Raw genomic sequence first — 14,529 nt, 5'->3', positions numbered from 1 at the left:
TGGTATATATATTCAAGACGAAGAACTTTAGACGGAACGAGCTTGGAGTACGACGATGAGTCTTTCTCGTCAATCTTTCTTTTCATTAATAGTTTATTTTGGGTTAATGTTCTGATTCTGTAATAATAGGAAATTGGGATTTTTCTTTTATTTTCAGACTTTGTTTTAGAATTCATATTTGAATTCGGTTTCATTGTTATGATGATGTGACAATGTTTTTAAAACTTAATTCTGCTGCACTATTTTTATCTAAATTGAATTACTTTTGAATGATAAGAATGCGTCACACCCTTGTGTAATTAAATTTTATTTGTATTTTAAATTAGAAAAATACTAGTTGGGATTAGGGTGTTACGTTAACCCTTCAGATCCTATGAGAAATATACAGGCTCTACTAATTAGGGGTTTTGTCCGAAGGTAAGTAAAGTCTAATAAAAATTTATCCTTGTCAAAAATCAAACTCAGATTCTCCTGAATGATTCGTCCTACAAGGATGTAAAACAACATTTATAATGCTCGAAAAATCGTTTAAAAAAGGCTTAATTGCATGTTTGATCCCTTATGTTTATTTTAGGTTTCAAATTGATCCCTTATGTTTTAAAAGTTTCAAGTTGGTCCCTTACGTTTAAAGTTTTCAAGCTGATCCAAAATGTTACTCACGTTGGAATAAGTTCGTCTCTTCCACGACATGATATTGAGTTTAATAAAATAGAAAAATTAAAAAAATGTTTTAAAACTGATTTTCTAAATAAGTTAAATTCCACCACCCCACATTGTCAACCTAAATCTTTAACCAGTCAAGTGACGAAAAGGACTAACTTATTCAAATGTCAGTAACGCTTTAAATCAACTTGAAACTTTTAAAACATAAGGGATCAACTTGAAACTTTTAAAACATAAATAACTAACTTAAAATCTAAAATAAACATAAGTGATCAAACATGCAATTAAGCCTTTAAAAAAAAAGTAAGTTTAAAATAATTAAAAAATTTAAATTTAACAGAAAATAATATTGCATGCTAAATTGATTGATAGGGAAGCAAACTTGGTCATTTTTTCTATGAAAACAGAAAAAAAAAATTAAATTCGTTATATTCATGTGAATTTAACCAGTACACTTCGTAGGTATACAATTCTTTTACACATACATTCAATGATATATTGACACATCAATTAGTGAATATAACAAATCATATATTTATTTATTCAAAAAAAAAAATACAAGTCATGTATTATATATTTATTAATTAACGTGACAACATAAGTTTCTGTACGATAATTGTAAACCGACAGAATATACTAATTAAATTGTGCACAAATTGTTTAAAGGATGCACAAAAAACTTACAAACCGCTTAAATTAAGAATGAATTTCTCGTCTTATCTATATCCAAGTTGTGTCTGTGGATTGGATTAATCAGATCTCGTGATTTTAATATAATCTATTCCTATCTCTTTCTGTCAAAATTAAAATATATATAATCTATTCTCTCGTGGATCTAGTTGCGGGTGTCGTGCAGACATAATTCAATAATAAATAGTGAGATAAACCGTGAAAAGTTGAAGAAATAAAAAGACTAATTGAGTATTAAAGAAATTTGATCTGCACTTCTTTCCCCTCAAAAAAGAATTGATCAGCAATGGAAGGTGTTGAAGTCGAACGGCCATTGAAACTTCACATGCTTCCATTTCTATCACCTGGTCATATGATTCCTTTGGGTGACATAGCAGCTCTGTTTGCATCCCATGGCCAACAAGTCACGATCATCACCACTCCCTCTAATGCTCATTTCTTTACCAAATCTCTCTCCTCCGTCGATCCGTTTTTCCTCCGCCTTCACACCATCGACTTTCCCTCCCAGCAAGTCGACCTTCCCGATGGCGTTGAATCATTGTCCTCCACCACTGGCCCTGCCACCATGGCCAAGATATGCAAAGGTGCAATGCTCCTCCATGAACCCATTAGAGAATTCGTGGAGAAGGATCAACCTGACTACATCATTGCCGACTGTGTATACCCTTGGATTAATGACTTGGCCAATAAGCCTCATATCTCCACCATTGCCTTCACCGGATTCTCCCTCTTTACAATATCCCTCATAGAATCCCTAAGAATAAACCGTTCATATTTTGACCAGAATTCGAGTTTGAGTTCGTTCGTTGATCCAAATTTTCCTCATTCAATCACCTTTTGCTCAACACCACCAAAGCAATTAATCGCATTTGAGGAAAGGATGCTTGAGACAATCCGCAAAAGTAAGGGACTCATCGTTAACAACTTTGCCGAACTTGATGGTGAAGATTGCATCAAACACTATGAGAAAACCATGGGTTACAAGGCTTGGCATCTTGGTCCAGCTTGCCTTATTCGCAAAACTTTTCAAGATAAATCCGTGAGGGGAAATGAGAGTGTGGTTAGCGTGCATGAGTGTCTAAGTTGGCTAGACTCAAAGGAAGATAATTCAGTGTTATACATATGTTTTGGGAGCATCTCTTATTTCTCTGATAAACAACTTTACGAGATTGCGAGCGGAATCGAAAATTTAGGTCACGAATTTGTATGGGTTGTTCCTGAGAAGAAAGGGAAAGAAGATGAGAGTGAAGAGCAGAAAGAAAAGTGGTTGCCTAAAGGATTCGAAGAGAGAAACATTTTAAATAAGAAAGGTTTTATCATTAAGGGGTGGGCCCCACAAGCAATGATTTTAAGCCACACTGTTGTGGGTGCATTCATGACACATTGTGGGTGGAACTCCATCGTTGAGGCTATTAGTGCAGGGATTCCGATGATCACGTGGCCAGTGCATGGAGAACAGTTCTATAATGAAAAGTTGATAACTGTTGTGCAAAGGATTGGGGTGGAGGTGGGTGCAACAGAGTGGTCTCTACATGGTTTTCAAGAAAAAGACAAAGTGGTGAGTAGACATAGTATAGAAAAAGCTATGAGGAGATTGATGGACGATGGAGATGAAGCTAAGGAAATCAGACGACGTGCTCAAGAGTTTGGGAGAAAAGCTACACAGGCTGTTCAAGAAGGTGGGTCGTCTAATAGCAATTTGTTGGCTTTGATTGGCGATCTTAAAAGATCGAGAGACCGCAAACTACTTTAATAATTCAAATCCTATTATTATGTGTATTCATGATTATTTATAACAATATGTATGGGGAAACCTTTGTAAGAGATTTCTCTCCTTTTGCTTACTGATATTCAATTCATCAATCAAACGTTTGGTTTTTTTTTTCTTTCTGTCTTTCACATGATTAATTTGTTCGCATTTCTGTGTAACATTTTTAAAACTTAACAAACATATTCCATCTCAATCTCAAGATATCGAAGACATTGCACCGATAAACCTAGTTGCATTAGCTATTCAATTTGCATGGACAATGTGTTTTGGTATATATTTGCCAAAATCAATATATAATGACTTGTCCCATATGTGACATATCTAATATTAAAATTTAGCTGTAATATTTTTTGTTCAACCTTGGCTCTACCAAGTTGATCCAACACCAACGTCCCTATTGTTGATGTTGGTAATAGCTTTGGTGCACCCGCTATTGTTGAAGATCCACAAATTAGAAATTAAAATCTGATTTATTATCCCATATTGTAGAAGTAATTGTAAGTTTTTTCAGGTATGAAGGGATTGTAAGTTGTAACTTGATATTATGTCGTTTTGTCTAACAAGCTATTATGAATAGCGATTCAAATTTTGTTACCATAAATTAAATGAACAACAGAGTATATATAGATTTTGATTTATGTGAGTATTAAGTATTTCTGTGAGTATTAAGTATTGGTTTGGGTGAATGGTATAATAATTCATAGTTACGGAGAATTATTCTAGATAAACCACTTCAAGAATTTATTCTAAAAAATTATTATAGTAATCAATTTTAAATTCCAATGATATTGATTATAATATTTTATTATATTGATTAAACTAATTTTAGTGGTAATTTTATAAATTATTCATTTTTAGATTTTATAGTAGAATAGAAAATATGAAAAATAAAATAAAAAATGTTAAGTTTTAGTGAAGGTCGCAACCGTAGGTAAAATTAAATAATGTTTTTAAAATGGTCTCCTTTGAGTTACCTACATTTTCTCCGTAGGTAAAAGTAGAAAATATGCAGTGACAACCATTTAACAATGACAGACGAATTTAGCTACAAAATTTTTCTATATAGTGACGAATTTTGACCGTCACTATAAGTCAAATTTCTTCTAACCATACAAAGAAAATATGGGTTGAGTCCGAGCGTGTGCCCAAACTCGCCGGGCGATAAACCCGCCCATGATCTGTATGGAAAGCACACCGGTGATATCAAATAGTGTTGAAATTTCGCTAATATGGGAGATCATATTGTTTTCATTGGGAACAAAGTGCCATTTTTGCAGGTCAATCACACAACAAAGTATTCCGGTCATATTTTACTAAGAGAGAGGGAAAGAAAAAAAAAATCAATTGCAAATCAAGCAATATCTTTCATAGAGATAATTTCCTTTTTCATCATCATGTGATTTCTTTCCATTTATTATTGATATAATCAGTCGTTGGATCAATCAAATATAACAGTTGAGATTTGGTGCAAGTTTAAAGACTAACACCTAGTGTCAATGGATCATGTCTATATATATATGATTTTGCTAGATAGTGTTGAACCCGCAACCTTTGCCACTTTATGGCACCCCTTACCACTGCAACAACTAAATTGTTATTATTTTTTTTTTCTATTTAAAGTTCGTACATTAAAAAATTTAAAATCACAACTGCAAGTTAATTTCTTAATTGCAGCACAATTAAATTTCAAGTTAATTCTAATCCAAATTCAAATGAACTCATACATTAAACAATAGTACTTCATAAAAAACCTCACAAATAAGTTATAGTTCAGATTCCATCAAAGTTAAAACATAGTATGTTCTACAAGATGACAAAGGGAATGACTTCAGCTTTAAAGAAGAAGATGACAGGGGGGAGAGAGGATGCGACGGTGGTTGAGATGGGAGAGGAGAACGGTGGTTGAAATAACATTTGGATTGGGAGTATGTGTTATTAGGTTTTTGTCTTTATATATGCCTTGCCTTTTCATTTTATTTAACAAAAAAAAAAAATAGATCGGGTAGGTTAAACTGGTTTAACGGTCCTCCCACTAACCCGGTCGGGATTCAACTATCATTCTTTTTCAATTCTTGAGGTTTCTCATTTGTGTTTAAGCAATTGTTACAGGTTTCAATTTATAATTGCACGTTGAATTTAACTAAGTTATTAACTATGTTTAAAAGATTAACATCATACAAGTCCTGTCCCAACTTCTCTTTGAAAATTTTTTGATTCATTCTATGGTAGTTCAATTCCAAAACTCTGATTTTTTTTTTTTTAAAAAAAAAATAAAGATTAGAGTTTATACAACACAACAGCCTTTCCAAAGAACTTGGAAAGAGAAATTAGATGAAAAGTAAATTCTGCAATTTTTGATTGGTGACGAGATAAGAAAAGACGTTAAAGGGAATGATAGATGGAGGAAAAGCTGAAAAAAAAACTATTCTATAATTATGAAAACTAAGTACCACCATAAAGATTGATCTAACGATCATGATTTAAGCCTCTCATTTCTCACAATAAAAATTCCTGTATTTGAAATTGAGTTTTCATCCTGGTAGATGAAAGATCACACGCCTCTACAAATGATCCACATTATCTTAAAAACAATGTCATATTATGTTCATTAGGGACGAAAAACGAAACGGGAAATTCTGAAAGCACGTAAACATTTTTTGTGTTTCTTTTCATGAACTAAAATCAAAATTCAAACTTATTTAAGTACTATATTATTTATTGTAAAAAAAAAAAAGTATTATATTATTTATCACTTCATAAAAACTAATTAGCTAGCTATTTTATTTTGGGGGTAGCAGTTTCATCTTTAACTTTTTATGTGTAGAAGAAGGTCCACACCATGCCTTGGAAGGAGACAGTGTACCATGATTTGGAGTCAACAACGTATTGCGTCCAGTTTACATCTGTTCCGACGGCGACTCTCTATATGGCTGCACGTTAGAATGTCGCATCAAAAACACTGCTTTACCTTTTTCTTTTACTCGTAATATTTTTTTGTCATGGTTAAATATGTTTTTATTCTTTATGAATATCTTATCTTTTCGTTTTAAACTTTCTAAAAATTATCCAGAAGTCCTAGCTCAACTGGCAAAATGCTGAAATTGTTAGACCGGATGCCATGATCGGGGTTCGAACCCCGGTACCTCCACTTGTGTGTGTGAGTTTATAATGGCTTTGCCATTTCATCTATCTACCAAAAAAAAAAAAAAAAAAAACTTTCTAAAAATTAGGTCAACCATAAGTCGGTTTTCTATAGTTATGTTATGTTCAAGTACAATTTTTAAGATAGTGTTAGAGTCTTTTTCAAGATCCATTGGGTTATATGCTACTATAAAGTTTATCACAGTTGGCAGGGACATGCATTGTTATATGTAAGGGTCGGAGTTCGAACCTCACACACCCCACTTATTCACCTTAAAAACGTGAATTCTAACCACTGAACTACCTGAAAAAAAAGAAAAAAAAAAATCACAGTTTCTAACATGTTCCTTTATTTCGGACAAAAGTAAAATTCAAATCCAACAAATATATGATCTGCCCCTTTGATTTCATATAGATCATTGATCCCAGCATTTTGGATCATCCAGTGTTGAAATTTCAATGGAATTCCAAGGTCTTCATTGCAAACAATAAAAGCACGTTGAACTGACCCATAACCCTGTTTAGAGAAGTTATCTTGCTGAGTCAAGTCTTCCATAAAGAGGGACCCTGGCCTCAATAAAGTCTTGGCCAATTCAAGATCCTGCCAAATCTAAGTATTTTGCTTTTATTGTTAGAGAGCTTGACCCACCTGAACCAAAGAGAGGACCCATAAACCATTTTGGATGAAAGATTTCCATTTAAAATAAAGGGTTAATAGGTCTTTATCCCTATAATATAGGTCATATACAGTAACTATTGATGCTTCCTTTATACAAAAACAAAAGCATCAGTATCAGTTCTTCGTTTTTCTAAAACTACTCAAATTCTTTCCAATTCTCACCAATTCCATTTTCACGATTTGCAACTCAATCATCTCCACTTTATCACATATAAGTAGTTTTACTCATTTATAATCATAATGTTAGTTTGTGTAGTTTTTTTTGTTGTAAATTTTGGTAGTTTGCATGTGGTTAAGGTTGATGTTGAAATTGAACTTTTGGTAGATTACATGTGTAGATTATGATGTTATAGATGAATGTAGTTGCTGTGAATGTTGTTTACAATATGGTTTTGAATGGTGTCAAATTAACACAATGATAATATGTTTGATACTTTGTACACAAAGTGTTTGACAAAATACCCAAATGAGAATTGCATTGATTATTTACTTAGCTTATGTAGTTATAGATAATTGTAGTTGATGGGAATAATGTTTAGATTATATGTGGTTTTGAATGGTATTTATATTATGTTGTAAATGTTGTTTAGATTGTGTTGTGAATTGTGTTATGCTAATTTTCTTTGTTCAATTATGTTAATTTTTTAGAAGGGTTAATAGTGTTTTTCACCCCTGTAATATATGTCATTTTCGGTTTTCGCCCTTATAAAATTTTCGATTTGATTTGCATCATTGTAAAATTTTTATTTTCCGGAAAACACCCCTAATAGGCCATTTTCAGAATTTTTTTCAAGATATTTTGGTTTTTGAATGGCCTATTAGGGGTGTTTTGCGGAAAATAAAATTTTTACGAGGGTGCAAATCAAACCGAAAATTTTATATGGGCGAAAATCGGAAATGACATATATTACAGGGGTGAAAAACACTATTAACCCTTTTTAAAAATTATGTGTAGATATGTCTGATCCGAAGTAGGGACAGCAATTGATCCATCTAGGATGACATCTGGTAGACTTGCTATGACTAAAGAGGGGAAGAAGTAGAGGTCGGATGGCAGATGGTGAAGGGAGTTCTCAGGCTATAGAGCCTACACAGTCACAAATGGTTGACCCGACGCAATACCTGAATTATCAGGATTAGGTACACGATGACACTGATGGTGGTTATGATGACCAACATATTCTGGATGGTGGCGATGTTCAGCATGCGAGGATGATGTTGTGCCTATATTAGACGTGGATGAAATTGCAGCTCAGACATCCCCACATATATTACCTTATCAGCCTCCCTTTTTTGAAGGACCTCTCGATACGGGTGAAGTTATGGTGCATAAGGAAATTCTTATGCACCCTACATAAATCCAGAAATGAGGAGGGATGACATTGACATACCTTTACCACTATCTATCTGAGGTCTCTTTGCCTAATGGCAAAGCTCTTGTGGGATGTATTACACTGCTCATGGTAACAAATTGTATAACACTTTTGAACCTTAACATTTTTTTTTGTTTTTTTTTCTTGGTAATAACTTATAAATGTGATTTGTTTGGTTTGTGCAAGGATGGTTTTTTGCGCATTTTCTCATTTTTCCAGTGTTCATGAAAATACAAATTATATCCAAAACTATCTGATTGCGGCCAAATGGGTGATACAAAGGGGTCATCGAGAGGGGTTGGCATATCGTTTATTGCTTGATGGTCTGGGGTTTGATGACATCACCTGCATGTCGTACGAAGAACACAGGGAGATTTAGGATTTTGAGGAGATATTTTGGTATTCAGGATGGATCATGTGCGGTGTTGACAAGGTGTATCGTCACTTGCCTGAGAGAGTTAAACGACGGTATGGATACGTGCATGACATCCCTAGACCTCCGGCGGATGTTGTTTAGATGTGAGATACTCATATTGTGCAGGCTTTCATCAACTTTTGTACCCACACCATTAAGCAGAACAGTTGGGGTAATCCGACAGAAGAAACGCCATGCATGGCGGATGGATATATGCTATGGTACACTAGGGCGTCTCACTCTCAGATTTTGCCACCTATTGCACTATATATGTTAGGGAGCATATAGCACCGGTATTGACTAGGAGGCGAGTCTAGAGGTCGAGGAGGCAGCATGCCGAGCAGTTTCAATAGCGGCAAGAAGAGTAGGAGGGAGGGGTTGATGTTTAGGACTGATGTTAAGCCTCATGTTTATGACTTATTTTTAGTTTTTGTGGCATTTGTTGCTTTCTTGTAAATTTTCATGACATTGGTTTCTTGTATTTCGATGACATTTGTTAGTTTTCGTATCATATTTTTAATTTAAATGATGTTGGTAATTTCCGTTTATTTTAGTTTCATGATTTGGTATTGAAACAATGTGTTTACAACTTGTTAAAACACACATAACAAGTTATGGATCATATGTTTCTCCCAATTCAGAAATTCAGGACGCATCGGCAGTTAAGTGTCGAGGAAAAAGGGACTCAACAACAGTTAACTATCGATAATTTTCAACCTGACGACAACTAACTGTCAAAAAGTATTTACCTTTTTTTACTAGTATTTTTCAACCTTAACACAAGTGGGAACATAAATTTTTTGTAGTTCTTACATGTGATCTATGAAAAACTAGTTGCATTTTATTTTCTTATTTTCTCTTTTTTCCGTTTTTCCTTCTTTCCTTTAGCATAGATTGATTTAATTGATTGTCGTAGAGCCTATCATCATTAATATTGTTAAATTGTACTCCATTTTTAAATAAAAAATGTGACATACTTCAGCATACATTAGTTTAATTGTATAGTACTAGTATGAGACAAGGAGTTATTTTTAATTTAACGTGTAGGACCTCAGTGGATGAGTGTTGATAATATAGCTTATTGGACAAGAACATTGATGTTTTGTTTCCACACCGGCAGAATTCAGTGTCCAACCATTCAGCCCTCGTAGTACTCTTTTTTATGGTGTTTGGGATTCGAAACCTTAATGTTGTATATATTATGTATTATTTTTATTAACTGAACTAAACTTACGGAATACATTTAATATAGTTTATAAAAAAATATATTGAAAATGGTGAAGATAATTACTCCCTCAATTCCATATCTCTTCAATAATTAATGTTTAATTGAATTTTAAAACGACAAGTAACTAGCAGCACAGATTTTCTAAAACAATAATTACTCCCTCAATTCCATATCTCTTCAATAATTAATGTTTAATTGAATTTTAAAACGACAAGTAACCAGGAACACAAATTTTCTAAAACAATTAAGCAAATTGGAACACAAGTTTTCTGTAAATGTGACAATTAAAAAGTAATGAAGGAGTGTGTATTTAGATAAATCAATAATTATATTGTTGAATTGAAATATAAACGAACAAGTAAGTAGGCCTATTTGCGTGCATCCTATCACTTGAATTCAAGTCTCAACTTCCACAATTGCTAAGTTATAAATACAATTGTAAAATTCTTATTGAGGTTTATGGTTTTTTTAGACCTTGCATGAGATGTGCTTCCCCTAATCTATTTTTCTTCTATGATATTTTTTTTTTAATAAATCCTATATTTATAAAACAAATGGATTACACGTTGCTGTTGACACAAGTTAAAAGTTCTTTTACTTAGATAGATGTGATTTGTGTTATGGTATGAAATTATGCAATCGATGAGGTTATACATAAATTTTATTATAAACCCTCATCAAAGTTGATGATTCTCTCAAACTTTACATGGGAATGTGTATGCTCTGATCTAAAAAAAAAATTATTCTAAAAAAATGAACCACACATTTAAATTAAGAGGAATACTTCTTTGGTCAAAATCATAAGTAATTTTTAATTGACACACATATGATAAAAAGATAAAAGAAGAAAGACTTAAATATATGTTATTTAACATAATTAAATAACATATATTTTTATATGTGTGGTCGTGACCAAGTAAAAGATATTACAACCCAACTGATTTTAGTTAAAAAGATAAGAAGTTTGAAATTTTAAGTTTAAACTTAGACGAATAAATAAATACTCATTTAAAAATTAATTATTAACATTTGTCATTAGAAAAATAATATGAGAAAGAGTTAAATTCTTAATACTTTTCGAAACGATAGGTACGTGGATAGAGTATTTTTTAAAGAAACTGATGCCGCCTAATGCAAACTGTGGAGTAATACACATTTGCTGGATAGCAATAATTCAAGGTGCCGACAAAACTTTCCAGTTTGGGTACCATTTTATTGTAAAGGACAAATAAATTACTACTGCAAGAAACATGTAATAAAACATAAAAAAAAGGGGAAAACAAAATATATTTTAAGGGCAGAGGAACATGTAATAGAGAAGGGTTCCCTCAAAAAAAAAAAAAAAAGTAATAGAGAAGGGAATAAAAGAGTCAACAAGTCCTGTCCATCGACAAAAATGGTAAATAATTAGATCAAACGTTATGATTAGGATTTGAACCTCCACATCTTACCCTAAAACACTCTTAAGTATTTTAAATTAAAAATTATTCTTTAGAAAAGTTGGATACTTTAATTTTCAATATATTAAGTACCCAAAATTTCATAAAAACTATTGGGAGCAATCGTTATTTTCCATATAGAAACAAACTTTTTCCATGACATAAGAAGCTTTGTGTTCAATGTCCTGCAGAAAAGCTGCTAGAAAAGCTGCAAAGAAATCACAAACAGCAACCTTTTCTGGCAATTGTTCACATAAAACTGTTTAGTTCACACATATTATAGCTCTGTTTGACAAGGTCAAAAAGTTAGCTTATAGCATATAGATTATAAACTCGTATAACAAAAATCTTATTTGATAAGAGTAGTGATATATGTACAACCATTTGGTACAATTTTGATGACAACTTTCATTTGCTTTCTTCTTATTGGTCCAAAACAATAGAGAGAAAAAGGAAGAGAGAAAATAAGAATATAATGTGAGTATGAGAGAGAAAGTTGTCAAAAAAGTTGTAATAAAGTGGTTGTACAAATATCATTTCTCATTTGATAATGATCTTTTTACAACGAGCTTATAGCTTATTTCATGAACTTATAGCTTATTTTTTAGAAGTTATTTCAAGTAGCGTTTGAGCTTATAGCTTATCACTTTTTGTTTCATTTCTACCCTTATGATTTTAATTAAAAACCCATATTTACCCTTTATAAATTTAAAACTAAGGTAATATGCTTTCAATGCTTTTCCTTGATCCTAGTAGCACACAGATGACTAACGTTTCCACTTTCTAGTGGTAGTGTCCAAGGTTTTACAACTCGAGAGTTTACCTCAACTTATTTTATCTAGGTAAACTCGACTCGAGAACTCGTACGAGATTATCTAAAATTAAAATTAAATAATATTTATTATTTACATGACATATGTAAACTAATAGTCCAATAGTGCAAAATATGACTAAATTATAAAGGTTTTCATCCACCATAATAAAACATTATGTTCAACTAAACATCAAAATACAAAATTAACTTGCAAAATCATAAGTCTCTTAAGTCTTAACCATCCAAAAAGGCAAGTTTCACAAGTTCCTAATGTTGTTAATAAAACTATCCAAAAAAATTAGACTTACATTCCAATTTTACTCGAGTTTACGCGATATTACCGAGCTTGACCAATTTAACTCAAGTCAAAGTCGTCAAACATTCCGATTTTACCAGAAATCGAATTTACCTCCAAGTTGACACGATTTTGGTGCCTAAAAACATAAACTCTCGGTAAACTCGACGAGTTAACATTCAATTTGTGGAACATCGGTAGTACCTATGTGCAAGTGACACAATTTTTGTTTTGTTTAAAAGCAAATTGCACTCACCTCTCCTCTGATTTTATTAAAAGACATTTACAGCCCTCTAGTTTGGAAAAAATGTAAACTCCCTTAGGTTAACACTGTTAACTAACATTTTCTATCTCCACTACTTGTCTCTTTAACATCGAAAGTTATACCCTAATTTGCTTTCTCTGCTAAAAGTTAGGAATTAATATGAAACGCTGTCACCGACCTTTTATCACTTTTCCACCGAAACAAAACTAGCCTCACACGTTCCTTTTCTGATGTGCAAACGTGTTCCTTTTTGTTTGATTGAGAAAAATCAAAACTCATTTTATGCATTATTATAGAAACAGCCATGTCTTGCTGTATGTAAACATGGTTATAACCGTTCTTATCCTGACAAGAATTCAAGTTAACATTTATTCATGAATCTATCGGCCCACTTAGTTGAAAGTCTTTCAGAAATTATAGCCACCACCTACCGTGATTTCCAACCAAGGACTAGATCTAATTTGTTAACATTTATTCATGAATCTATCGGGAACAAAACTCTCGCGAGAAATAGTATTGCTCTTATTTAAATGAACTTGTGCTCTTTGTAATCGTTTATTTACTTCTACTATGTGTTCAAGGATATTAAACCCTACGAATTCTTTATATATTAATTTCATCCTTAATTTAGCAAATTGTTGATTATTTTCTACCATTCTAGCATGTTGTTGCCAAGTTCTTTATATAGTTTGATTTATTCGGATAAAGTCATTATTTTAAAATTATGTCGTTAATTGATTCTTTTCTAATAGTGAAACCCAAAATCCTCTTTTATCCGTGTGCTTCTCTCAATATCACGGATTTGATTCTGAGTTTGACTTCTTTAAAAAACATAATAAAAAGTTTATCCACTAAAAATGAGTTCAAAATCAGATTTCTAGATCCACATTTAAAACTAAAAATCAGATTTCTACTAATCAGAGGTTTGGTCTGAAGTTAAGTAAAGTTTGATAAAAAATTATCCCCGCCAAAAATCAAACTCGTATTCTTCCGAAATGATTCATCCAACAAAGGATGTAAAAATTTTATAATATTCAAAAAATCATTTAAAAAGATAATGTTTAAAATAATTAAAAAAAATTGAATTTAGCATAAACTAATATTGCATGCTAAATTTATGGGAAATGTTAACCAATGTCCCGGAGCACTGGGGCACTGGTTAAGGGCCTTAAATGATAAGTTTTTATGAAAATTTGTGTAATGAGTGCATTGGAAATTGAAAACTTTGACATTTTTAAAGAATAATTTCTTAATTTAGCATGTTTAAAGAGTGCCTTCGGGGAACTCTTTAACAAAAACCGAAATTTATTTATAAGGAACAAACTTGTCATTTTTTCTAGGAGAACCAAAAAAAACTTGTTATATTCATGTGAGTTTAACTAGTACACTTCGTCGGTGTACGTATAACTTTTCTACATATACATTCAACTATATATTGACACATCAATTAATAAATATGGTAATTTGTCAAAAAAATTAATAAATATAACAAATCATGTATTTTTATATTCAATAATTGACGTGACAATATATTAATATATGTATGTCTAAAATAATTATACAACGACAAAGTATACTAATTACTCTAATTAAAGTGTGCACAATTTTTTTAAAGGATGCACAAAAATCTTACGAATTACCGCTTAAATTAAGAATGAAATTTCTCTTCCTATCTATCCACGTTGCGTGTGTGTGGATTAACAAGATATATATAGTGATTTTCATATAATATATTCCTATCTCCTTCTGTCAAAAA

The 14,529-nt window shown here is 32.1% G+C and overlaps 1 protein-coding gene across 1 annotated transcript; it reads left to right on the top strand.

Annotated features, from left to right (window-relative positions):
• Positions 1–1,545: 1,545 nt before the first annotated feature.
• LOC120577304 (UDP-glucose flavonoid 3-O-glucosyltransferase 7-like) lies at positions 1,546–3,239 on the top strand. Its single transcript, XM_039828441.1, has one exon. It carries the CDS (start codon positions 1,640–1,642, stop codon positions 3,104–3,106), a length of 1,467 nt encoding a protein of 488 aa, XP_039684375.1. The 5' UTR covers positions 1,546–1,639; the 3' UTR covers positions 3,107–3,239.
• The last annotated feature ends 11,290 nt before the right edge of the window (positions 3,240–14,529 follow it).

The sequence above is a fragment of the Medicago truncatula genome, chromosome 8, assembly GCF_003473485.1.
Source record: "Medicago truncatula cultivar Jemalong A17 chromosome 8, MtrunA17r5.0-ANR, whole genome shotgun sequence".
Classification (NCBI taxonomy): Eukaryota; Viridiplantae; Streptophyta; class Magnoliopsida; order Fabales; family Fabaceae; genus Medicago; species Medicago truncatula.
Note: the sequence above shows the minus strand (reverse complement) of the source record. Positions and strands in the feature narration are given on the sequence as shown.